Source organism: Opisthorchis viverrini, assembly GCF_000715545.1.
Source record: "Opisthorchis viverrini unplaced genomic scaffold opera_v5_228, whole genome shotgun sequence".
Lineage (NCBI taxonomy): Eukaryota > Metazoa > Platyhelminthes > Trematoda > Opisthorchiida > Opisthorchiidae > Opisthorchis > Opisthorchis viverrini.
The window spans coordinates 77,188-102,369 of record NW_008751882.1 but is presented as its reverse complement, the minus strand read 5'-3'; the positions used below and the strand labels follow the sequence as shown (position 1 = coordinate 102,369).

The 25,182-nt window shown below is 43.2% G+C and overlaps 2 protein-coding genes across 2 annotated transcripts in view; one reads left to right on the top strand and one right to left on the bottom strand.

Moving 5' to 3' along the window:
• Window positions 1-19,801, top strand: part of T265_08555 (hypothetical protein) — a gene marked incomplete at both ends in the record, with an annotated part of 48,834 nt that extends 29,033 nt beyond the window's left edge. Inside the window, 2 exons of the mRNA XM_009174400.1 lie at window positions 16,021-16,124; window positions 19,653-19,801. Of these exons, the coding sequence (XP_009172664.1) occupies window positions 16,021-16,124; window positions 19,653-19,801 (253 nt within the window). The remainder of the gene's footprint in view (window positions 1-16,020; window positions 16,125-19,652) is intronic.
• Window positions 1,974-18,938, bottom strand: T265_14615 (hypothetical protein; the record flags this gene model as incomplete). Its single annotated transcript, XM_009174429.1, has 11 exons — window positions 1,974-2,123; window positions 2,378-2,503; window positions 4,137-4,214; window positions 5,634-5,723; window positions 8,207-8,376; window positions 9,073-9,205; window positions 10,683-10,758; window positions 12,843-12,922; window positions 13,284-13,365; window positions 14,216-14,313; window positions 18,771-18,938. Coding segments are annotated over 11 exons (1,251 nt in total), but the record flags the coding sequence as incomplete, so codon positions are not given.
• Window positions 19,802-25,182: the final 5,381 nt, after the last annotated feature.

The window sequence follows — 25,182 nt, the reverse complement described above, 5'->3', positions numbered from 1 at the left end:
TTGGACCAATGCCTAAGAATTCTATCAAAGGAACAGGAATGTGTGTTCACACAAGATTCACCCTAGGATACACCAACAGAATTCAGCATTCTTGAAAAAAGTGCCAACTCTGCTAAAGAGTGTGGAAGATTGTCAGTGATGCACACTAAAGATCAAGCGGATACTGGCCCCGAGATTAGAAAAATTACTTATGAGAGGTGTTGGGGAGTATCAGCATATCTGAACTTCGGACATGTCGAAGCTTCTTGTATAAACTCCAAGCGGATACTGGGCCCGAGATTAGAAAAATTACTTATGAGAGGTGTTGGGGAGTATCAGCATATCTGAACTTCGGACATTTCGAAGCTTCTTGATATAAACTCCCTCACTGTTAGCAAAGAACACGCGAAAGTCTTCAGCTACGTAGCAGATTAGTGAAATGGTGGGAAATCCACGTAGTACTACTATGAACGGTTTCGCTCGTCTTTGGGCTCAGCAGATAGTCGCAGTCCGCGAGTTCCCGTCAACCTCATGTTCTACTTGAATCCAAACTACCAGATTTTGACCAATGCTTCCAAGGAATCCTGGTGCATCTCACTAATGGTGTTTTGCTTCAAATGAATGCTCAACTGAAACAGAAGGTTGTCGAAAACTCAGGATGTGCGCCTACCTGTTGAGCCCCGAAAGTGGCAAAACTGGTCGTGAGCTGGCCAACACCTTTCAGCAGCCATCTGAATAGTCCAGTTTAGGTTGCTAATCCTACTCTGCAGATAATGAGGTATTTTAAATGGTGAAGAACTTCTATGTCAAGATGGGATCCTGGTTGCAACTGCTGCCGATCGTGAGTGTGAGGGAAGAGAAACCTATTGAGACCACCTGGCTTGTTAATAATTCGCCAGATTTATAAAAGTTATTCATCCGTACAGGGAAGTGTCTGGGTTGTTTTGGGTTCACCTGTGCTTGTGAACTTACTGTGTACAGAATGGTTTTTGTGATTTACATCAACAGGTATTTGAAACACTGAAACCACGACACACAGAAAAAATGAAACAGAAATATCAGTATGAACTCGAGCTTCTCCTCCCACCATTTTATCGCAGCATTCTGTTGGTTGGACGTCAATTTGTTCGGTAAATGTTCCTCGAAATTGTTCGATCTGAATAACAATACCAGTAACTTTAACCAGAACTGCTGGCCAAATATTGCTTCACTACACTCTTTAGCAGTGTTGCACACACGAACCCTTCATTAGAACTATCCAGTATCACTTCCGAAAAAAAAACAATCACCCTGTCGTGGTGGTCGGTTTAGGACGGCTAGGCGTTTATTCATGCCACGAAGGACAAGAGGGTTTGTCCGACGAGCTGAACTGAACTGAACTGAACTGAACTGAACTGAACTGAACTGAACTGAACTGAACTGAACTGAACTGAACTGAACTGAACTGAACTGAACTGAACTGAACTGAACTGAACTGAACTGAACTGAACTGAACTGAACTGAACTGAACTGAACTGAACTGAACTGAACTGAACTGAACTGAACTGAACTGAGAACTGAACTGAACTGAACTGTACTCGGACGACCTCATTCAGCTGCTGTCAATCTTGGTATATTTACATGCTCACTCCGAATGATAGAAGCTTTTCGTATTGTTTAATATTCCGATTAACCTACATCACTTTCCACCTTCTATGATTCGCCCTGTTGATAACGGACATAGACATAAACTCGCCTCGGAAAATAACCCACAAACTGTTGAACACCACGTTTCGGGATGAACGTCCAATTTCAAGGAAAGGATGAGAGTGTTAGTGATGTGAGCACCAGATTTGCCCCGAAATTTCCTACCGTAAAGGTCGATTGTTGGACGTTTAACCAGGAGTTCTTTGGGACGGATGCTAATCTTAGGTGACGACAAGCGTGAATGCGTTGGCAAATAAGGCATACATATTTGTGCACACATGTTTGCGTGCACCACGAGGTCAACTGACCTGCTGAATTGTGAAGCAGTGCGTCTGGAATTGATCGAATACGGCCTCGAAACATATGACCTCATCCCTCTTGGGTAAGCCCTTTGGCTTATGGTGGGTTGTCACATCCATGACGATGTCGTGAAACGTTTCCTTGACGATGTGGCCAAGCTGAAAAAAGCAAGAGGGTGAGTTGTGGGAGGTTATCGATAGACTATAAAAGATTTCTCGCATAACTGAACGGACCACGTTCGGTTTTCAAGAAACGGCCACCAAAATACTAAACTGATTACCGTTTACCTGCTCCCATGAATCCTCAACACGTATTCTCCACTAAACAAATCAATTCTTACCTAAAACGATCTTTTCGTCGTGCATTCAGTCCCATTTTTGAGATGAATTGTGTGAGAAAAGAAACTACAAACCTGAAGTGCACGGTGCAGGTTTCGCCCAGCAGTTTCGTGTTCTTCCTCGGTAGCGGCCTCCATCAGGCGTCGAGACATTGAGGACAAATGCACCCGAGAAGAGGGTTTTATATCTACAACATTAGGCTGGAACGAAGAAAACAGTTGGACAGCATTTGCTGTCAACAGGCGCTTTGTCAATGATGACTGGGAGAATTGTCTTCCTAGAATACTCACTATTGAGGAGAAAATACCGAGTCCATCTATCTATCTATCTATCTATCTATCTATCTATCTATCTATCTATCTATCTATCTATCTATCTATCTATCTATCTATCTATCTATCTATCTATCTATCTATCTATCTATCTATCTATCTATCTATCTATCTATCTATCTATCTATCTATCTATCTATCTATCTATCTATCTATCTATCTATCTATCTATCTATCTATCTATCTATCTATCTATCTATCTATCTATCTATCTATCTATCTATCTATCTATCTATCTATCTATCTATCTATCTATCTATCTATCTATCTATCTATCTATCTATCTATCTATCTATCTATCTATCTATCTATCTATCTATCTATCTATCTATCTATCTATCTATCTATCTATCTATCTATCTATCTATCTATCTATCTATCTATCTATCTATCTATCTATCTATCTATCTATCTATCTATCTATCTATGCATGAGCCTACCTGTCAAGCTTTCCATCTTTCCGTCTAGTTGTTTATTACTGTAATGTCTATTGGGCATTTTTTGCGTCCATTCATGTGTCCGCTTTTCTGTCTTTGGGTCTGTATGTGTGTACGTTTGTGTGGATATAGGTATGTCTGTATGTCTCTATGTCTTTATGTATGTATGTATGTATGTATATATGTATGTATGTATGTATGTATATATGTATGTATGTATGTATGTATATATGTATGTATGTATGTATGTATATATGTATGTATGTATGTATGTATATATGTATGTATGTATGTATGTATATATGTATGTATGTATGTATGTATATATGTATGTATGTATGTATGTATATATGTATGTATGTATGTATGTATATATGTATGTATGTATGTATGTATATATGTATGTATGTATGTATGTATATATGTATGTATGTATGTATGTATATATGTATGTATGTATGTATGTATATATGTATGTATGTATGTATGTATATATGTATGTATGTATGTATGTATATATGTATGTATGTATGTATGTATGCATGTATATTTATATGTATGTATTCTTGTATACGTCATTCAGTCAGAGAAGCTGATGATTATCTCACAGACCGGGTGATACGTAGTTGAGGTTTGTGCACCAATCACCCATGTTCTCACTATCGAGAGAGAGGAACGGCCTCTCCGGTAGCCGAACGTAGCATGATCACTCAAATAGCTGGTTTTCCAAATCAAACGGGCAAAACTGAACTACGGTAAATCCCTTAAGACACTGGCAGTAACACCAGTTTGGGATATGAAGTAGAGAACCTGACCAGTTCGCTGATTGTGGGAAAAGGTAGGTGCCTGCACTTAACTGGGAGGCCTGGGGCGATATCGACTCTAATGGTGGAAAGCGTTTCTGTCACTGAAGTAATTGACACAATCGATTTCAAAGCTGCCCAACTAATTAGACTGGGATCGGACTGTTCAATGGTCACGTTGTTCCCTAAACATATGATGGCATATGTAGTGACTATCCCCATAGATAATTCGAAATATCGAAAATTGCGCTGAACACATACTGATATTGCCACATCATTCCGGTGCGTTAATAGATCATAATGACCTTGGAACTTTCCAACTGGCAGCCTTCCCATCTCCTGAAATAAACGATAAACAGACACCTATCAGTGCATTATCAACTAAGATTGCGTCTTATTCCACACAATGAAGAAGCGGTTTACTCTACAACCGAGGTTCTACACTTAGGTCCCACGTGTTCGTGTTGAAGGATCCGATTGATCAATAAACATCACTTCCGAAACTGTTTCCCAAACACTAGTGTGCAGCACTGATGTTCACCGAATCATCCAAGTTTGCTCGTTCAGGTCCGTGAGGAAATTCAAGATTACACTGAATAAATTTCTGCGGATCGCACCGAGGCACAGTATTCGATTTACTGGCGTACATCCCGAATATCGGCTTGGTGGTACTCGCTAGTTCGGTAACAGTGAGCTCTCTCGATTTTGTTGCCTGTTAGCTGATAAAACTTGCATAAATTATTCCAATATTCAAACCAAGCTTTTCAACATCTCAGGACTACAAAATGAAGGAAATCATAGCATCATTGTGTTTGATCAGAGAAAGTCTTGTAATGACACACACTACTCGGTAGAAAGTACAAATAGCTCGTTCACCAGTGATGTGTACATAAAAATGGGTCTTAGGTTGGCATGGAGCCAGAATATCTCACTGAATGGTTTAACTCAGCTGGATATCTCGCTAAAGACGTCGTCAAATTGTATAGTTTAAACGTGAATCGAACCACAATGAGACTGTGGCATACTTATATCGATCGCCTGTACCCGTGTAATCGTGCATTTTCGCTTTTTGTCGCCTAGCAGAATTCTCTCTTCTGAATGGATTTTTCATCCGGTCAGTGAAAACAATCTACGCTGAAACACCGAGATGCGGTATATGGCTGTTTCCTTTTTATTGGGACTCAGCAGCAGTGCGCATCTCACTCCAGAGGGAAGGACGAACTGGTGACCTTCCGGCCAATGGTTGAATACTTGACCGTTCAACCACAAGGGATTGATCAGCAGTGTGACTGGCTTTCACTTAGACAGCGCACAGCGTCACTCATCGTTCAATCACGTGAAACCACACCACGTGGCCACATATTCACTGGCTCCTCAAGTGATAATTTCTCAGATGAGAGTTTCAGTCATCGTGTAAACCTTTTCTTCCCCTGAGTTACTTGTGGAGGATTCATATAGATTTGAGTTTATTTTGTAACATAGAACAGAAGGTACAAAGAACAACTCACCCAATGTCATTGGTTGGTTATGCAAAAGATGACACGGGCTAGTCATGCATATCTAGATACCTGGACTGGCTGAATTGCTGAACTTCGTCTATGCATCCTCAAATCCCTAATCAAATATATTGAACCTTGACCGTCACCTTTCAAGGGTGACGAAATGCCACTGTCATGTCGACAAATACGCTCATTTTCATCACAGTTTGGCTCTTCGCAATGACTCAACTGATTCTCTCAGTGACATTTTGTGACTTACCATATCACCGTATCTCATCACATTGCTATATTTGGTCCTCCTCTTCACCTCATCGTACTGTTGATACAGTGTACGCTTTTTCAAGTCTTTCTGCGCGCGGGTGAGAAAAAATGACAAAGGGAGGCTATATGAAGCAGATGGATCAGCTTACGCAAGTGTGAGATGGATTTAATGTAGGCAAAACAAGTGGAACCACTAGAGTTAAGGCACACGAGTTATGGAACGACACATACTGCTGATGAACCAATGATCACTCCACTGAGCGCCTGCGTGGGTTGAGAAGCTTTGTGGGCTCGGAAAGCTAAAGATTTGGAAGGAGCAAGAAAATGTTGGGTTGTTCTTTCTCTATACCAGCTAGTACAGGCAACAGGCTCAAAGAGGCCCCCATGAGCCAAGCAATAACTGATAAACATGACTAAATAGTGGATCAATAATTTTAACAATTAAACGACTGAACAACTGCAGCTTCTCCGATGGAGTCATGACACTGAACGTGGAGCCTCCGAAGGCTTGAAAAATAATCGGTTGCATGTTCTACTTCAAGAGTTATCAAGCTGGTGGTCCTGACCAACTGGAAACCACTCCGATTAAACATGGCGGTGAGATACTCTGTCGTAGTTTGTCTAACTGATTTGCTTTTCCTTGGCGGGAGAAACAGTCTGAACAAGCTGAGTTGATTCGATGAGGCCCTATGTGAGTGTATCTGTCACCGAGGAGTTAGCTTGACTTCCATCGTGACAAGAATGTTTCCTGTGCCTACTTTATGTCGTTCCACGAAGAATTCGAAGGACAGGACCTAAGAACAGGAAGCGGTATTCCAGGCTTCCGGGGGTTGTGTAGACCACAGCTTCAAAGTTCGTCAAGTGTCAAAACGATGACATGCGCACCAACTGGATCTTATTATTGGATACAGACCTCCTCTTCACCTCATCGTACTGTTAATACAGTGTACGCTTTTTCAAGTCTTTCTGCGCGCGGGTGAGAAAAAATGACAAAGGGAGGCTATATGAAGCAGACGGATCAGCTGGCACAACTTTGAGATGGATCCAATGTAGGCAAAACAAGTGAAATCACTAGAGTTAAGACAACCGAGCTATGGAACGACACATACTACTGATGAACCAGTGATGAGTCCACTGTTCCGGGACACCATACACATACAACACAACTTTTTCATGGAATCCTTAATTCCCTTCTGCCATGTCAAGTTCTGTCCACCTTTAGGTTTATGACGATCCGGAGTGGGCACGGATTACAACACCCCCCTCGACAGCCAGTAATTGGACATGCGCCACACATGACCCAGCCAACTTGGCTTGCAATGTTGGATGAACTTTTTGAAAGGAAGTATCGTCTGCTAGGGCAATATTTGAATGCTAGTTATTCGTTATTAGGTAGGGTGCGCGAGAAAATAGAAAGACTCAAATTGCGATGTGACACCCAAATGAATGTCTATTCTGCTGAACACTCTGTTTTTGTGCTTCATTTCGACAGACTTGTTAAGAAGAAACGTTCAGGAAGTCTAGCGTCATCATCATCATCATCATCATCGTCATCATCATCATCATCATCATCGTCATCATCATCATCATCATCATCGTCATCATCATCATCATCATCATCGTCATCATCATCATCATCATCATCGTCATCATCATCATCATCATCATCGTCATCATCATCATCATCATCCTCATCATGAGCATCGGCGTCATCCGCAGCGAATCATCAGTGTTCGCCTCTCGTACTGTTGCTCGAGTCACGCGCGCGTAACACATGGCTAGTAAAACCATCACTAGAGGTGAGACAACCAAAGAATAAACCAAAGCCTACTACTAATGAATCACAGACCACTACGCTGTGCCAGGACGCTATACCCATCAACATGTTAAGGATTAGAGGCTCTGGGGCAATCATCATCATCATCATCATCATCATCATCATCATCATCATCATCATCATCATCATCATCATCATCATCATCATCATCATCATCATCACCACCATCATCATCCGTGTTCAACACCGACCCTTCCGTGCCAAGTAGCGGGGCCGGTCAGCGATATAGCTTTGCCGAGCTCGATGCGAGCTGAACTAATCCAGAAATGAAACATCCCACCATGTCACTCCACATGGCCTACCTGTATTCTGAGGTTCAGTTTTGGAACGATGGGACAAGTTCACGTTGACGGCACCGTCAAATACTATGTTGCCTAGCAAGCCACATACTACCAAGTATTCGTTAGCCGAATGATGGTTGAATAGGCGCAAGCATCGATGTTCAAATCTAGGGGCGGGGGTTTTAACAGCATACGTCTGCGCGGGGCGCGAGCAAGAAGTTCCAGAAGGCAAAACAAAACCTTGGCCGAGTGTTCACACATGTTAGTAGTATTTGCCGACTTGCAGAAACACCAGCTTCCATTGTCACCTGAAGATTTACACTTCTTAATAATTGAGTATGGCTAACTCGTTAATCGTACACTACCAAGTGGTTTAGAGAATCAAATCGACTACCATAGAACTATCTATCCACAACTGACAGGCTTATCTGCAACAGTTTTGACAAAACTCACGTATTCCGAATCTGTAATCCAACCATACGAGTACTCGGTTGCTAGACAAACACCGACTCGCTTGTCATTGCAATTAATAGACCAGCTTTCTTCATTTTCTTTGGCTGACGTTGTCACAAAGACTGCAGTTTTTTCGGTGGGAGGGGTTACACAAGAGAACACGTGGATCACTATCAAAAAAGTGTCAAACTGTGAGTTATATTATCGACGAACTGATATACGGTGTGTCACAGAAAACGAGTAGCTCCAAGAATTCGAAAGCAAACACACTAATCAGTGGGTCGCTGAAAAGTCTTTGGCAGAATACCATGGTTTCCACGCATCTTGGGGTTAATGAGAAAGGCGCAGTCCTCGAATTTCTCTCAATCCTAATCACTTCATGGAATCAGACTTGACGAAGGTCGCCAAACACGCTTGTGTTTGGCCGTCCAAATCACATCAGTGTGTAGATATGTAATATGATTTTTCTCTGGTAAAACCCCCGTCAGAAGGGTAGTCACATCACTGGTATTATACCTGTTGTTTGATCCGTGGAAGTGTACTTTTGATAATTTGCAAAGACGGTATCCACCTGGTAATGGTGGTCACTGCAAAGGGACCCCAGATATCACAGGTGTTGCACCGATATTACAGTGACTTCTTCTAACCAGCTGAAACTAGTTCAACAGCAGAGGTGAAGCTTGGATATTATTCACTATCCGGCTAAAGGCTTCTTACAGATGGCCAGAGACTACCTCCATTTAAGGATCACAAGAGAAAAAGCATGAACCATGCTTGCAACTTCCTTTTTGTTGTAGTGGCCAGTGCGGTATTTTAACCATATCACCGGATCTCTACGAGAGCCAGAAAAAAAACACGCCACTTACTTCCCACATCTGGAGAAAGAATACCGCGAAACATAGAACCAGAGTAGCAACAATCCATGTAAATCACCAACTTGTTATACTTTTTGTTTGTATGCATTTTGACGAGGATACCGTTCAATTCCGTGGCAGCGAGCTGTAGCAAGGCACAAAAGAAAGTTCCTATGAGCTCGAACAATTATATAGCTGAACGACTATTGAGTTTTTGGAAATACCATCCACCAAGATCAGTTGAAGGATTACGGTTGAATGCGCTTTGTTTAGTCCTCCTGAAGTTATCACCGAATACCTTGTGTATTGTCTTTGTTTTCTTGGAATATCAGTGCCACCAAGTCCTCTGTAGTGTTAGTCAGCTATCCTGGTGATAGCCAGTAAATCTTCCTTGGAAAGGGCACGCAAAGACCAATGTTAGTGTGAATAAGCTTGCAGTCACAAATTCAGAATAATGGGTTGCCGGTTGGGACGACTAATTTTCAGATCACTCCGAGTGTCAATTTCACGGCCATTTTTAACCATTTCCACATCCCATTCACCGTGATGGACTTAATATGTTTGGTATTTTCAGATCACTCCGAGTGTCAATTTCACGGCCATTTTTAACCATTTCCACATCCCATTCACCGTGATGGACTTAACTATGTTTGGTTGCATAGTAAAAAATGAATACAACACTCAAAAGCCACATGAATGCGCTCAGGACAAAGGGCCCCTATTAGAGTGAATGAGGCCTTGCTAAAAAGAATTGCAGCATACGTTTTGTACTGCTTGTTGAGAAGCGAACTGCCGTCCCGTAAGTCAAGTCCATCCGGGGAGGAAATCCAAGCCCTAATCATGTTTTGCGAAAATTTAGGGTGATTTCCATTGAATTGCAAAAAAATTCCAAATGTCATCTCACTACTGACAGATTGTAATTAGTACAGAAGGAACAATATTTCACAGGGCGGATGGATTACCTATATGAATTGTCATTCGAGGAGGAAGTCACCAGTGATGTGGTTCCGCTGATTGAAGGATGAGCGACGTTATATCCTGACTAAGTGCGGATAAATCAGGCTGTCGGTTGGCCGACAGCCCGTGGACGAACGGTTAAATGTTGCAACTACAAAGCGCACCAATGATGATTTCCAACAAGGATGGCTTTTCATCACAGACTGCATTTTTATACAGTGCATGAGGACCTATTCATATTACCAAAGATTCGGGCTATCTCTTGAGAAGTAAAAAAAAGAGCATCTAGTCTTCGTATCATCTACGTCTCGTGAGTGACCGTATATGACCAGTTTCTTTGTTTATCGTATCTACGCTTGCTCAACAGTCTCAATGGATCAACTGCGAAATCATGTGACTTGAGCGACCTTGAAATTAGCAAATCGAAATCTATGTAATATGATCAATATAGCACCTTGACAAGGCCTACCGAACTTGACAGGGAGAGACGTCCGAACGTCTTTTCCATCATTCGGTGAATGTGTAGGCCAGTTGTACCCAACTATATACTCTGTTTTCTAAGGAACCACGGGTGACAATGCGCCTCTTCGCTCCGGTCACAATTCAGCCTCCTATCGGAAAAGCTGTGTGCTTTAACCTTGGTTGGAAATATTAACAAAACTTACACTTCCCTCAGGGAAGGTAATATAGTGAGGCGCACCATGGCCAGTGTAGTAGATGAAAACGTTGTCATCAGGACCGCTGCAAGGGGAACGGGAATGTGAGGAAGGTGTTGAAGAGTAGCTTATTGGATGGCACTCTCGCACATAGAAAAGCACAATAAAAAAAAGCCGCGGAAGCGGCAATTTTCCCGAAAAATATGGGTTTGTCATAGCTTGCAGAAGCCGGATTGTGGTAACGTGAACGGCCCCGGTTAACTGGTAATTAGAAGGATATAAAAAGTTCCACTGTTCATTTCTGTCAATGGCACACGATTATATGATGTGTAAAAGAAATGTGTTCAACTTTGAGTCATTTATCCGCACAATTCCTATGCGGCTTATCTACGGAGCACTTAACACGAATGAAGTGAATGGATAACGAACACACAGGTCAGAATATTGTTTGGTACATGCTACTGGATATAATCAGTAGCTAAATTAAATTCCATTAGTGTGCTATTTGCATGACCAAATGAATATGGGAATGAACAGTGGATTTTTCGAACGCCTGATGGTTAGCTGTCATATCACGCGATATAGTAGCTCCTATGGTTTTCAATGTATGAAGGTGGTTCGAGGCAGTTTTCCAATTTAGCTAGTTTTATCATCTTGCCATTGGAACGGTGACACTCAGCTCTTTCGAAATCACGCTTTCGGCAGCATAATTAAATCTGTTTATGAAAATATCCCCATGGTGTATTCACTACTGAGAAACAATATTATAATCAAGGTGAGAGAGGAACCTATATTTCGAACACGGACATCCACGAAGCCATATGCTCGTTTGTTGGTCGTTGAACAAGAGAGTGCTCATCTGTTCTCTGATCCTGGTGATCGGTTTGCAAATGTTCCGTCACCAACCGAAGTGACATCATGAGTGAACGGTTGAGTCGGTAGTCCTTCCGTACCTGCCTGATATTATGCGACTGACGATAGCATACCTGCCGGTCCATTTCGAGGTGCACTGCTTTGCGGTCTGTATTCCCTGAATATGCCCAACGATATATTCTGTCGGAAAATGCAGTTGCTGTATATGGTCTGCATTCCCGGAACTCGAGTATTTTCTCTCTGAGGACCACTTGTTCATGGTCTTGTTGATCGGTTACCGATTTCTGTTGTGTCACGGTCTCCTTCCCCACTTTTGATTGGTTATCAATCCGACGTCTGATTTTAGTAGTTCATTTTGATTGGTTTTTCTGATTTCCTGTTGTGCTATAGCCTGATTTTTCGGAGTTTGTTTGAGTGAAGGCTCTTTCCGTTGATAAATAACACTGTTCTCATTTTGCAAGAGACTTTATCGCTCTTGATTACCTATTATAAAGACTATCTTTTTTTCTCCATCTCAACATCCATACAGTGTATAACTCACCGGATGAGAGATTAATGATTTGCAAGTGCTTAAACGTTTTTCCGCTTTCCTAGCTTGTCTCTCTATGCCCCCATCTCGTCATATGCGGGTCAAGAAGCCGTGGAAAGATTCCCAAAAGATTAACTGTGACGTTAACAAACCACATGGAACCCAAGATGAGGCAGGTATTCTAAAAGATGAGAGCATTATCGGTGGATGGCAATACGGGATTGAGAAACTACTATTCAATCAATAAACAAGACTGCAAGTGAACTTGGATTTCGATTATCTATTGTTTGAGACAACACAATGAGTTAACCCAACTCCCGCATCCGAGCTAACCAAGATCCACCGACCGCAAGTTGTACAAGACCGGGCAGATATTTAACCATTCACAACTGAGCATACTGAACATTTAGTTAACACAACTCCTGCATTCGAGCTAACCAAGATCCACCGACCGCAAGTTGTACAAGACCGGGCAGATAGTTAACCATTCACAACTGAGCATATCTGAACATTTTGGAAACTTGTTACCAGTGGGGATGAATGCCTGTGATATAATAATAATAACGCATAGTTTGAATTTGATAAACCGGGTTTCTCCTGGAGTAGAGCAAATCTTTTTTGACTGACTCCTGTGAGGTTATGTACCACATGACGTACGAGAATAATAAACAGGCGTTTCGCAAATCCGAAAACGCTGACCTGCAACACTAGAATTATGGCTGTGATCAGAAAGTGCATCAGCAATGTCTACTTCCGCGCGAACTCACCTTTTTAACACATTCTTCCCTTCTTTTTCAAGGTTCTTATCGCCTTCCAGTACTTTCACGAAGATATCCGGCTTGACGTCCTGAAACAGTTAAACAGGCACGATCAGTTGACAGGTTGCCAAGACGAACTCTGATTGGAACCAGTAGCCAACCCTGATCCAGTGTCCATCGAATGCTGTTTGCCAATGGCGAATCCAGGAGGTACCACAGTTTCCAGAAGATGGTCGATGCATAGAATTCATGAACAACTCTCTGTATCTGAGAGAGTTCTCTATCACCTTACGACAAGTGTTCGCTCAACTAAATTTACCGTTATGTAATGTAGTAAAATAGGTTAGCCTGCCCTACGGTTACTGTTGTGTTTTTATACGCAGTGTCATGTCACTTGCACTTTGTGTTACAGAAGGAACAAATTCATTTAATTGTTGCGCATGGACATACTTTTCCACGGTAGTCAATTACCACACCCTTGTAAACATCTTCGTGCTCGTAGTCATGGAACACTTCGCCTTTGAACGGATTCCTGGAATAAAGGAATAAAAATTGGCAATGTGCTTTTTGGAAGAAATTAACATGCAGGTCAAATGGAAGGAAATGAAATGCTCGCAACTTCCGTTTGAATTCGGTTTCTGGTCCCGTTTTTCAAGGAATTTTCACGCCGATGAGTGCACCGTGTGGCACACTCAAGATTAAGTTTTAACTGATGTATAGTTCCCACAATGATCGCGGTAGGTAGACAACATAGAACATTGAAAATTTTATGTGAAAAAATAATTTTCTATGTGAATATACAGCGAAACACCACTAGTAACAGATTATATGAGCATATCCTCACCCAGTGCCCTTGAACGTTGTAATTGGATTGGGCAATAAACGGCTTACGATTATTACAACCTCGAAGCAAGAATTAATTTTTCAAGTCAGGAGAAGGTTTCCTCCACTAATCCCAGCAATCAGCTGTATTATAAAGTGTTAAGACAGCTGGGTTGTCCGCCCCAAATCATCAGCTGGCTGATGCATCCAAACGACACCTTGGTATTCACGTTATTAATTTCAGACTACTGACAAATTAAACGTAGTTAAAATTCGCTATTCACCAGCGAGGATATACCACAATGACTGGAATTTGATCCGGTATCGATTGTGTTGATTGCATCAGTTTATATGGCGTTTGGTGTCATGAAATGTCATGAAAGGGTCGAAAGTTTATGTTGACGCACAAAAGCACGGAGTTCACTCCAACCCCATTCCATTCGTGATTTATATAGGTGAAATTTACGGCTCGAAAATGGGACACTTCGAAGCCGGATAGCGGAAAGTGATTTCTACGGTCTAATTACTATCAGATGGCAAACATTGTAAGTGCTATTTACTTGGGGTTGTTTGCAATATCGTCGTAGGCGAAGGTGATTATATTCTCCGCTGGAACTTTGTTTTTACGCACGACTTGATACGCGTGGTAAACGTTCGCCTGAATGAGAAAACAAATGACAGGTGAGGAAGCATCCATAGTTGGTGGAGTATCATTTCTTTCAAAAGCATTTGGACTCATTCATTAGCCCTGCGCATATAATTCGAATGTAACCTACTCTCAGGCGTTTCCGTTAATTAATTTCTTGAGTCTGGGCACGGCAACTAACTAGTCAGATATTTTCGCTGTTGCCGAGCTGAGATACATTGCTTGGGATTTTAAATCTGAGGCCAAGCTCTGCCCGAACGTCCAGGTTCACTATGCAATCGATGCATTCTTATTGGGAATTATCTGTACTGAGCATTTCATGCTTCTCCCGAGAGTCCCGAACACCGGCAATCACTAGGGGGCTGAGCCGATTGGCCACGAGCAGCTGATTACTTTGCGCCGCGGTTTGATGGGGATTTTTCCGAGAAACGAAAACATCTCAAATCGTCGTATGGTAAATTCAAACTTATTGTCAATATTGTTTAGCTGCTTAAGGATTATTCGCTTCCCCGGACACCATTACATGAGACAAGTTGGCTTCATGGCTGGCACACTGGTTCTCATAGAATGCTTTCGTGATAACACGGCATGGCTGTTTTGTTTCATATGCCGTTATGAATAACAATTAAACTGCGTTAATTTTGCGTTGCCAAAATTTATGTCGAAAGTGTATTGGTAATTCTTTCGGAAGCGAGTGCGTCAAATGCTTGAACGGGTTGCACATCAATGGCTGGATAATTTCCACGGCCGTCAATCTCCATCACTATCGAATATCATCAGGAACAGCTGTTCACTCGGGTAAGAGAATAAAGCAAACGAGATTGTTCATCACACCAATGTGTTTACTCATAAAGATGAAATAGTGATAATTGTTGATCATGAGATGTTACATCTGGTCATTGCTTAACCAACTGTGTGTCTGACTTAGAACTACGATCATCTTAATGACCACGGATTGGTATTGGAGATGCTTCATCCACGAGCCCTCTAGATGAAACGAACACCTGGAAGGACCTCAAAGGGTGTTCCTGTTCGCCTGTTGTCAGTGTATGGTGTATCTGGGTCTGTCGGAGAGGGGGAATAGGATCTCAAGAGGCTGGCGGTTTGTACACCTCAACAACGCACTGAGCAGTGTATATGTGACACTCATCGAGCCTTCCATACCAGGTTGGTCATTGGATAGAAATCATCCATGTTGGGGGTTGGGACTTCTCCTCTGGCTGTCTGCACAATCCGGAAATCTACCAGTGCAACTAGGCTCTTGGGATAAAGGCCTTAATCGAAGACATTTTCTATCCCTGGGTGTCCAAATGGAAGGCCGGATACTACTGATGAGGAATGCGAGTAGTCTGTGGTCTTCTTGGAGCTCCGCGCCGCGTCCGAATGAAGGTGTATGTTACTACGGAACTTGTGGAAATGCTTTACGGTGTCCGTTTACAATAGCGTATTTTTCACTCTGAACAGATGAGACGTTTATTTTCGTGTTCCATAATTTTGACTCCTTAGTTGGTGCTTGTGAATAAAGGACTTCGTGGGAACTCCTCCTTACACTGGTGGTATCACAGATTATGCGAATTATGAATTGCACGCCTACAATTGATCTCATGTCACGTCGGCCGGGATTGGTGTCACCACCCGGTTGCCTTGTCTGCTGTGTACCGCAGGGTGAGTACTACTGAATCCTTCCTTCATTCCTTCCCTTCATTTCTTTTCATCTAGCCGGTATTCACACTTTCCTCAACCAAGTGGTAGCGACGTTCTCGTAGACACATTTTCCATCACTGTGTGTCCTACTGGAACGCTGGATACTACTGATCAGGCACGTGAGTAGTCTGTGGCCTTCTCGAAGATCCGCGCCGCGTCAAATTGAAGGTGAATGTTCCTACGAAACTTGTGTGTCCGTTTACGATAGCGTCAGACTCTTGAGAATGTTTGTTTTCGAAAACTATGAACAGATGAGACGTTTACTTTCGTGTTTCCTAATTTTGACTCCTTAGTTGGTGCATGCGAATAAAGGACTTCGTGGTGGAGGGAATTCCTCCTTACACTGGTAGTATCACAGCCGAATTACAAACATGGGTTGCACGCTAACAAGTGATCTCAAGTTACATCGGATGCGATTGGTGTCATCAACTCGGTTGTCTGGTCTGCTGTATACCGCAGGGCGAGTAAGCGGAAAAGACTACAAATGAAGCCTCCCATCTTTCCTTCACTACCATATATCCGGTATTCTCCCTATCCTCAACCCGAGGGTAGCCACATCCACGTAGGCACGTTATCAATACCTGAGGGATCCGTTTGCTTTCCATTGTCGTCGACTGCAATATCCGCGGTCAGGTCGGTCGCCACAGCCTTAGAAGCTCGGAAATTATTCTTCAGTTCGTCTGTCAATCTAAAGCAAGCTGCACAATATGCTTGTTCGCCGGACTCGCTTTCCGTATCTTCCGAAATTAGGATTTAAGATCCCACTGGGATTGCCGAACTGATCTCTCCATGAGTTTGCGCTCACTTCCACTTGCGCGCCTCTGGTGATGTGGAAGCCGCTGCTGTTTGCTCTAGATCACCGAGCTGAATGGTTTCTCATTGAGTGGTTTGATAATTGCTTCCTTGCTACACCTTCAAGAATATCCAGTAAACACGCTGTCTATTTGTTCTCTCTGCTTTCTCTCAAAGAGAATGTAGCATTGATGCCTTCACAGGTAGTTTCTACGGTGTCCTGAGTGCCTTGTTTTGGTGAGATAAGAGTCCGTATATTATTGTGGTTGTCGAAGACATGAATGCACAAGTAGGCAGAGTTAGCGCTTCCGCGACTCATTTGGGTGGGTTCAACACCGGAGTTGAAAGGCGCGGACAACGGCGGACGCTCGTGATGATTACGTGTTGGAGACCTGCAGGAGTAACTTCGGAAAAGCCAATGCCGCTTCGTCATATGACTTTCCTTTACTCAAACCAAACTGCAACCAACCGACAGAGCACATCAGCATTAGCTATATGTGGCGTCGCTCGTTCCACAGCATCTGTGTAAACCCGAATCAAGCGTTTTTTCGTCGCTGATTTATGTTGCACTATTGTTGCTGAAATTGGATGATGAGCACACCTCAGCTGACCATCGACAAGCCTTCGAAACCTTCGGACACGGTGTGTTCTGTCATTAACTCCTACTCGAAAGTGCTCTCTGCAAGATTCCAGTATTGAATCACAGACAACAGTCTAAATTTCTTGGAAATTCGGACTAGATTTCCTCCGGGTAGCTAATACAAAGTCACTCGACGAACAGTCGGACTTCTGGCAAAATACGAGCGCCTGTATGGGTTGAGAAGCTTTGTGGGCTCGGAATGCTGAAGATTTGGTAGGAGCAAGAAAATGTTGGGTTGTCCATTCTCTATGCCAGCTAGTACAGGCAACAGGCTCAAAGAGGCCCCCATGAGCCAAGCAATCACTGATAAACATGACTAAATAGTGGATCAATAATTTTAACAATTAAACGACTGAACAACTGCAGCTTCTCCGATGGAGTCATGACACTGAACGTGGAGCCTCCGAAGGCTTGAAAAATAATCGGTTGCATGTTCTACTTCACGAAGGAATTCGAAGACAAGACCTAAGAACAGGAAGCGGTATTCCAGGCTTCCGGGGGTTGTGTGGACCACAGCTTCAAAGTTCGTCAAGTGTCAAAACGATGACATGCGCACCAACTGGATCTTATTATTGGATACAAACCCATTCAATATGTGTAACCGTTTTACATACGGCTCTTATATAAACCCATAACAAATAAGGCACCAGCGGACGGGTGAATTTAATCAGAGTGATATTCCATACGTTTGTTTGTAATAAACACTAGTCGATCTTACCAAGTAGTATAAAATTACTTCCTCAATTGCATGGCAATTCCGGTGCTCTCAAAGTCGATCTGTTTGGTGTAACAACTGATGTCGCTGCAATGTGAGTGGTCTATGATGAGATTTCTGAGACCTAGTTTGTTAATCAGGTCACTCTAAGTACTGCGGTACCGCGGAGTCTAGGGGAGTTTCTCAAATATGATGAAGCTACAAAGGAAGGTTAGATGATTTGTGGTGGCTTAAAGATCACCCAAACAATTTCAAGTGACGATGTTTGTCTCCGACTAAGGTGAATCACGGTATGCACCTCAGTAGCATCTGCGCTTAAGAGGTCTGTGGAATCGACCCCACACAAAATGAAATATCATAGCACGACAAGGAAATGCTGTCGAAAACCAACGCATGCCAAGAAATGTTTACCCATTAGTTATGGATTTGATCAGCCGTTTTTTTAGTGAATCATTACGGCCATATATATAATTAGGTAGAACACAACTGTTTGGGGAACCACTAGTGCAAATTTCCGCTTCGAAAACCATTTCGTGGAAATGGTAGAGATGGAAATCATAAAAGTGGTTTAGAAAAGTTTCGGGACACAAAACAATAAAAACGCCAACTGAAACATACTTGATGCCGATAATTTTCCCATGTGTTCGACCCGGCGACAAGGACAACCCAGTTCTTTGACGGCTTTTGGTTAAATATCGAGGACCAATTGTGGACACCGGCGCCTTCCAACCATGTAGCACGGTCGAGGCAGAACAGGAACGCAATCAGTAGCGAACAATGATGCATTATACCTAGGCTTACTTGAAGCTTCATCTGTCTGGAATTTTATACTCTGCGCCTCCTTTACATCGAACTTTGCCCTACACACGTATGGCGACAGTGTGAAAAAAGCTGTCCACCACAAATCTCATAGGTCTGCGGTACAAAGTGCTTGCTAACCAGTGTATCATTGGCAAATTTGATCACCTTGTTCAATGACTGATCATTTGGGCAAAGTTCTTTCAACAATGTGTGCACGCTGATGATTTGTGGCGTGTTCTAGGACAAATGTGGATAATTTCGTTGAATGACCACGTGTTTCTGACAGTACTGAGCAGTAAACCGGGTACTCAAAACGGTTTCACATGGCATCTGGCTTCATCGCTGATAACTTTGGTCCATGAAGACATTGATACGGCTTTTTGTTTCAAAAATCACCCAGCAAAATTGTGTTTGGTGTAAGTCAGCCTATAACTTGACAAATTATTTGGACTGAAATATGGGAAATTCTCAGAAGCTGTGTCTACTAACTGCGTAAATCGATGATTTGACGACGCTTCTGGTTGAATGACACCGAAGGTCCTGCGGAGTGTTGAAGCAAGTAATTTACGTTTCTCTGTGATTTTGGTTTACATTCATACTAGTGCATGTTTGCTCACCACTTTCTGCCGCATTTTTTTTTACCATTTTCCAAGTCGGGGACACGCGTAGCCAGATTTTCTTTTATCCTATTTGGATCAGGAAGCGATGATAAACCCGCGCAAACCTTACGAGCTGAAGGCAGTATGAGTGCTTTGATATGCCTTCTGTTGAAAATGCACTTTACAAATCGGAAATCCCACCTGAACATGATGGCCTCTTTGGTTTGTGGGCGTCTGAAACTGACATGATTCTATGTGATTTCAAGAATAATTTGATTTACACGTCTTGGAGTAAAACGTGATCTCGTCAACCACCAGAAGGAATCCCATGTTTTGTTCGCCACCCATGTTGCTGCTGGTTGCCTACAAACATGCAGTGGAATGAACCTCCAAGCACATTTCCTGTGTGTGGCGCAGAAAGTCCAGCGGATTGAGGCTCTCTATTTTTGATAGACCCGGCCCACTGTTCTTAAATTTGGAGGGAAGGAAGACTCAAGAAATCTGGTGTAAGGAAAGTCAGTTTCCCGAATTTTATTGCAGGATGACCGGAACTTACTGAAACCCTCAAATTGCACAAAATCGCAATGGAGAGGACGTAAGAGAGGCCAGCAAAGCCAGTTGCTGATTAGACGCTGAAGCAGTCAATCAGTCCAGCAATGCAGTCGCTGATACATGGCCACACAACGCCTTGATTCCAGGTAAGAATTGCGGATTAGGTACCAAGATGCTCCCTGTAATTTTTGAACCCGCTTTTCGCAAAATAACCATTCTGTTCCTTGCTGTGTGTCTGCTTCCGACACTGAGGCGCCGGAGCGGGGGAAGTTCCTTAAATATGAGCCCTCACAAACCACGCTACTAGACGCGTTCAGTAATGAAATTCCGGTGACGCAAGTGAATAAAAGCTTGGATGGAAATATACTTCAGATTTGGGTCGCCACAATCGTTAAAGCCAGCATCGGTCGCAAAACTGGTCGGTGCTGTCGTCGTAATCGAGTAAAAATTATACGGCCGAGGGGATCGCCTACTGTTCTGCTTACTCAACGCCAGCAGTCCAGAGCGAAGTGAACGTAAGTGCTTTTCTCGACGCGCTTGCTGACAACTACTTCAAAAGGAAGTCATAAGCACCCACAGACACCAACGTACAAATTTGTGAAAGCTGAAATTCCTAACTCTTCCAAGGGATATGTCTGAATGCCCAGTGACTCAACAATGCAAAAACAGCTAGCTAGAACTCCTGTATCCAGGCTATACCGTCAAGTCGATAACCGCTTACAAATATTGCATTTCACGAATCATCGGCAACAGTCAAACCCGCAAATTTTCGAAGACAAAACAGTTTGCCTGGCTGATACTATGTATGTCGATGCCCAGCATGTAGCTCGCAGCTCCATGAATTATGGAGCAGCTGAAAAAGAGTTTGCTGACCAATGTTTTGAGTACAGTACACATAACATTGTTCTACGCTCACACCAGGGTATTGTTTATTCATGGGTGTTTAACTGAGGGTTGGTCGTGATTACCACTCACCCTGATAAAGGGTTGGGTACATTTGGTGTATTTTTGTGTAGCTTTGGCCACCTTTCTCCAGGAAACCCTTATGGGATGGGAGAAAACCATCTCTCTGGATATGGATTTATCGTTTCTGCGTATATGATGGAATCTTTGTAGGTTTGATTTGATGGGTATGAAGACATTAAATGAACCACTTATAAACTACTTACCGTGTTTGAGTAGGTAGACAAGGGGATAAATTCGAGTTTTCAATCTTGAATGTCTACTTGACGTTTTGAAAGAAAATCGTATTTGCATCGGTGATCGCAACGAGAATACGTATCACAATGATATTTCTGTATCAATGTAATCGCGCTTTGGGCAGTTAGGGTTGTATAACATCAAACTGCAACATAGCAACGCATGCACGGATCATACGCAAAAAAAAGTTAGCAGATCTGAGGTCATCCAATGACTCCTGCCCCATATATTATACAGTGGTTCGGCAGTTAAACAGTAGGCAAAGTTAAGTGACGTAATAAAATTCGGTGATGACGTGAATTACGAACCTTTGTGATTTTGGATACGTTTTTGTTTGGTGATGGGACATTTTCTAACCAAAGCCCACATTCATGCCACCAGAAAAAAAGCGTGGATGTCGTTTTTGTCTCATTCCATCATCAATTTGAAAGACCCAGGATTGGGAGGCTTATTCTCCAGCCATATACCCACTCAACTATTGATTAACTCATTTGATTTTCTCAGTATATACTGCATCCTACGCTGAGATGGGATGAAAAACCCTGATCGTGAACACATTTCAGGTTAAGCGAGAACTTGTGCAATTTATGGGTGGAAGTTGGTCTTCTCGCAGTCAGACGTACTTTTTCAAACCCGTCAGTGGATTTTTGGATTCCCATTTCATTGTTTCAGAATTATGGAAGGCTCATTTTTTCGTTCCATTTAGGGTTCTTTGTTCAACACAACCTGACGAACATAGGTGGGTGAGAAACAGACAGTGATTATAGATAGTATACAGCAGTCCGTTGGATCACCTCGAGTTACGGGCAAAACCCCGAAAGCCAAAGTTTTCAAATGGAGACTTATCTACAAATGCTAAACACAAGTTGTGAGGCTATGCCGGCTTCTATACACAGGTTTGGGAACTGCTAGTTCCTGACGGATCCCAAGGTCAACACAGACTCAAGGCCACGTGATTTCCAGATGGCAAAACCACCAGTTGACTTGAACAACACGTCCGATGACAAGGTCAAAGAACGATTCACGTTCAGCTCAAAACGAATAGGGGGATATAGGCGCAAAAATTAAAATAATAAAGTGGGGCATCGCGTTTTGCAACAAAAAAGAACAGCAGAAGGAATCTACACCGTCCCACAAAGTCACCATGGCTTTCCCTAATCTACCAACTCAATCCACCGCAAGCAAGAACGAGATCAACGAGAATGGTACGGTTGCTCTGGCCAGAATAAAACAACGCAGGGGACCTGTATAACGTTAGGGACACGGTGCATATTCGTCATAACAGTGTGCCCCTCAAACGATTGTAGACAGTACAAATACTCGCATTTTCCTACCCATTCGGTTTTGACGGAAGACTCAAATGTATCCAACAGAATCTCTCGTTTATGACGGTCCTCCTCAACTGAGCGTGCTGATGGAAACTCAGAGACTGCGCCCACGTGATGTTCCTCAAGAAGGGCGAAACCGGTCGTGAGCTGTTGAAGACTTTTCAGCAAACTTATGAATGGTACGTCATGTCAGGACTCAGATTCATGAAACGACCCAAACGAAAATGTTCGCGGCGTGTTGACCACAAGGAATCCGACCTTGGTCGGACACGTGCTGCTTTGCTTATCTGCAATATGCATAAATCTTCCCCCATCGTCTCTGCTCATTTTCCCACTACAAGCTGTTAAAAACAGACAGGTTGAAACCTCGCAAGCTTTGTCTTCTTTTTGCAAGTGTTAATCAGCCGAAATGTCTCACAAGGAGGCACCGATTCGTAGTTGTCATACCTTGATGGTGCCTGTTAGCTCAGGCGGACTTGACATCCAACGACCCGGGGCCTGACTAACAACAGCACCAGCAAGAATTCTGTCACGGATTATCTGTACAGATTGGATAAATTCAAACTGCTCTGGGAATCTAACGTCAACTACCGGAGTTTGGATATTACCAGTGGACGTGTAGTCACTGCCGGAATCATCATTGCCCGCAACAGGCAGGGGTTGTGCACTGGTGCCTTTCTACGAGAAGCATTATCCTGGCTCGAATTGTTTACTTTCTATGCAAATGATCCTAAGGCGAGGCTCCGCCTTTCCTGCCCCACGTTTACGAGGACTGGGATACGCCACTGAGTTAAAAACAAATGCAAAACGCCCCTAGTCGATCATTCCCAAACACTTTGAGTTCATTGTTTAGGAGGTTATCTCCTGAGAAAAACAGTCCGGGAAAAGGAATTGAGATCCGTGATACCGGAGTCTGTGGAACATTCCCGAAGTAAGACTGCTGCCGTTGCTGCTGCCGCCGCTAGGTCAACGTTGTCCATCATCATGGGACCATTGAGCCACATTATTCCGGGAGTTTTCCGATCGTTATTCAAATCTCATATGAGGCCAGTCTTGTAATACGGACGGCTCGCAGTCGTTACAGTATAAAAATTAATGTTCAAAACGTTTCCAGATGTGTTGCAGGAGTAATGAAAACACTTCAGAATCGAAGATGCTGTTCAAGAGACAATTGCACCGGTACCTCCGTAGGCGGGAACCGGCCACTCTCACCAGCATCACATAACACCTTCCAAAACCGTCACCTCCCGCGGCATGGAGCAACCTTCCGACTGGCTCACCGGGAAACACCACAAGCTTTCAAGGGATCACCAGCTGCTGTCTAGAATGACCAACTGAGTACGATAATACACACACTTCCACTTTGTTTTCTTCTATCTTTCTGGTTTGCTGGCAATGTTTTACGTTTCGAAATGGCCATTTAATATTTCTTCATTTTGTCCTTTGGTTTTCCGGCCTTCGAGGGTGAGACGGCTCAATGGTTAGAACGCGAGTTTGCTGACCGGAAAGTCCGTGGTTCGAACCCGACCCCTGCATCTCGAATTCCCCCGTCTGTGTTTGGGCAACCTGGCAGTATCAAGGTCTCGTGCCTCATTACGGGTGGCATTGCAGCTAGGCATCGAAAGTGTGTCACAGCTGAACGGTTTTTTCGGCCTTCGTGATGGGGTTAGTCGGGTCATGCTGAAAGTAAACTGCGGAAAGTATTTGCGCACCGCCCCCTGTTCGTAGTGTTTCTCGTCAAACGAAATCGGGGTCTGTAAACGGGACTATGAACGCTTGGGTCTATCAGCATGGCCGGCTTCGTTTAGTCTTTCCAATAATTTGGTGACAGGTGGATCTCTGTTCTCTTGCTTCACTGATTGTTCTGATACTTGGTATGAGTCACCGAAGAGTCACATGTGCCCCCTTAGTTGAAGCAGTTTTTACTACTTGGTGTTCGATGGGTGCCCGCAACTGTCATTTCGGTCAATGAGGAGTTGAGAATGGTGAAGAGCAGACGCACAAATCGGTCCCGCTTTGACTTGTCGGAGCCCTTCTAACTACATCCGCTCGGAAACAACAAAAATAATACGTGTGTCGGTTTGTGCTACTGATGAGGCATGTGAGTAATCTGCAGTCGTGGAGAATCTCCGTTCTATCTGCAAAGACTAGATTAATCCAGCTTGCTTCAGGAATCTAACCATCAAAGTACACCCCACGCCTCAAGATGCGAGTGCAAATCCACTTAAGGACAGTTCCAGTAGAATTAATCTCTTGAGAATCAATGCGACCGATATACGCGGTTCAGGTTTGAGTGGGGTATCATGCGGACAAAATGAGCACTTGTTTCACAAAGTGAATAGTCTTTTCGTCTGCACGGATGATCTTCACACGCAAATTTCCCAGTTGACCGGAGGAACAACACAGTCGTTGTCCCACTGGTTATAACGCGTCCTCTAAACGCACTCTATCTGATTCCAAAATACTAAAGTGTGCTTCACATTACAAATTTCCAACCACGGCCTACTGGTAGAGAAATGTGCAGACGAAACAAGGGTCACGGTGGCACAA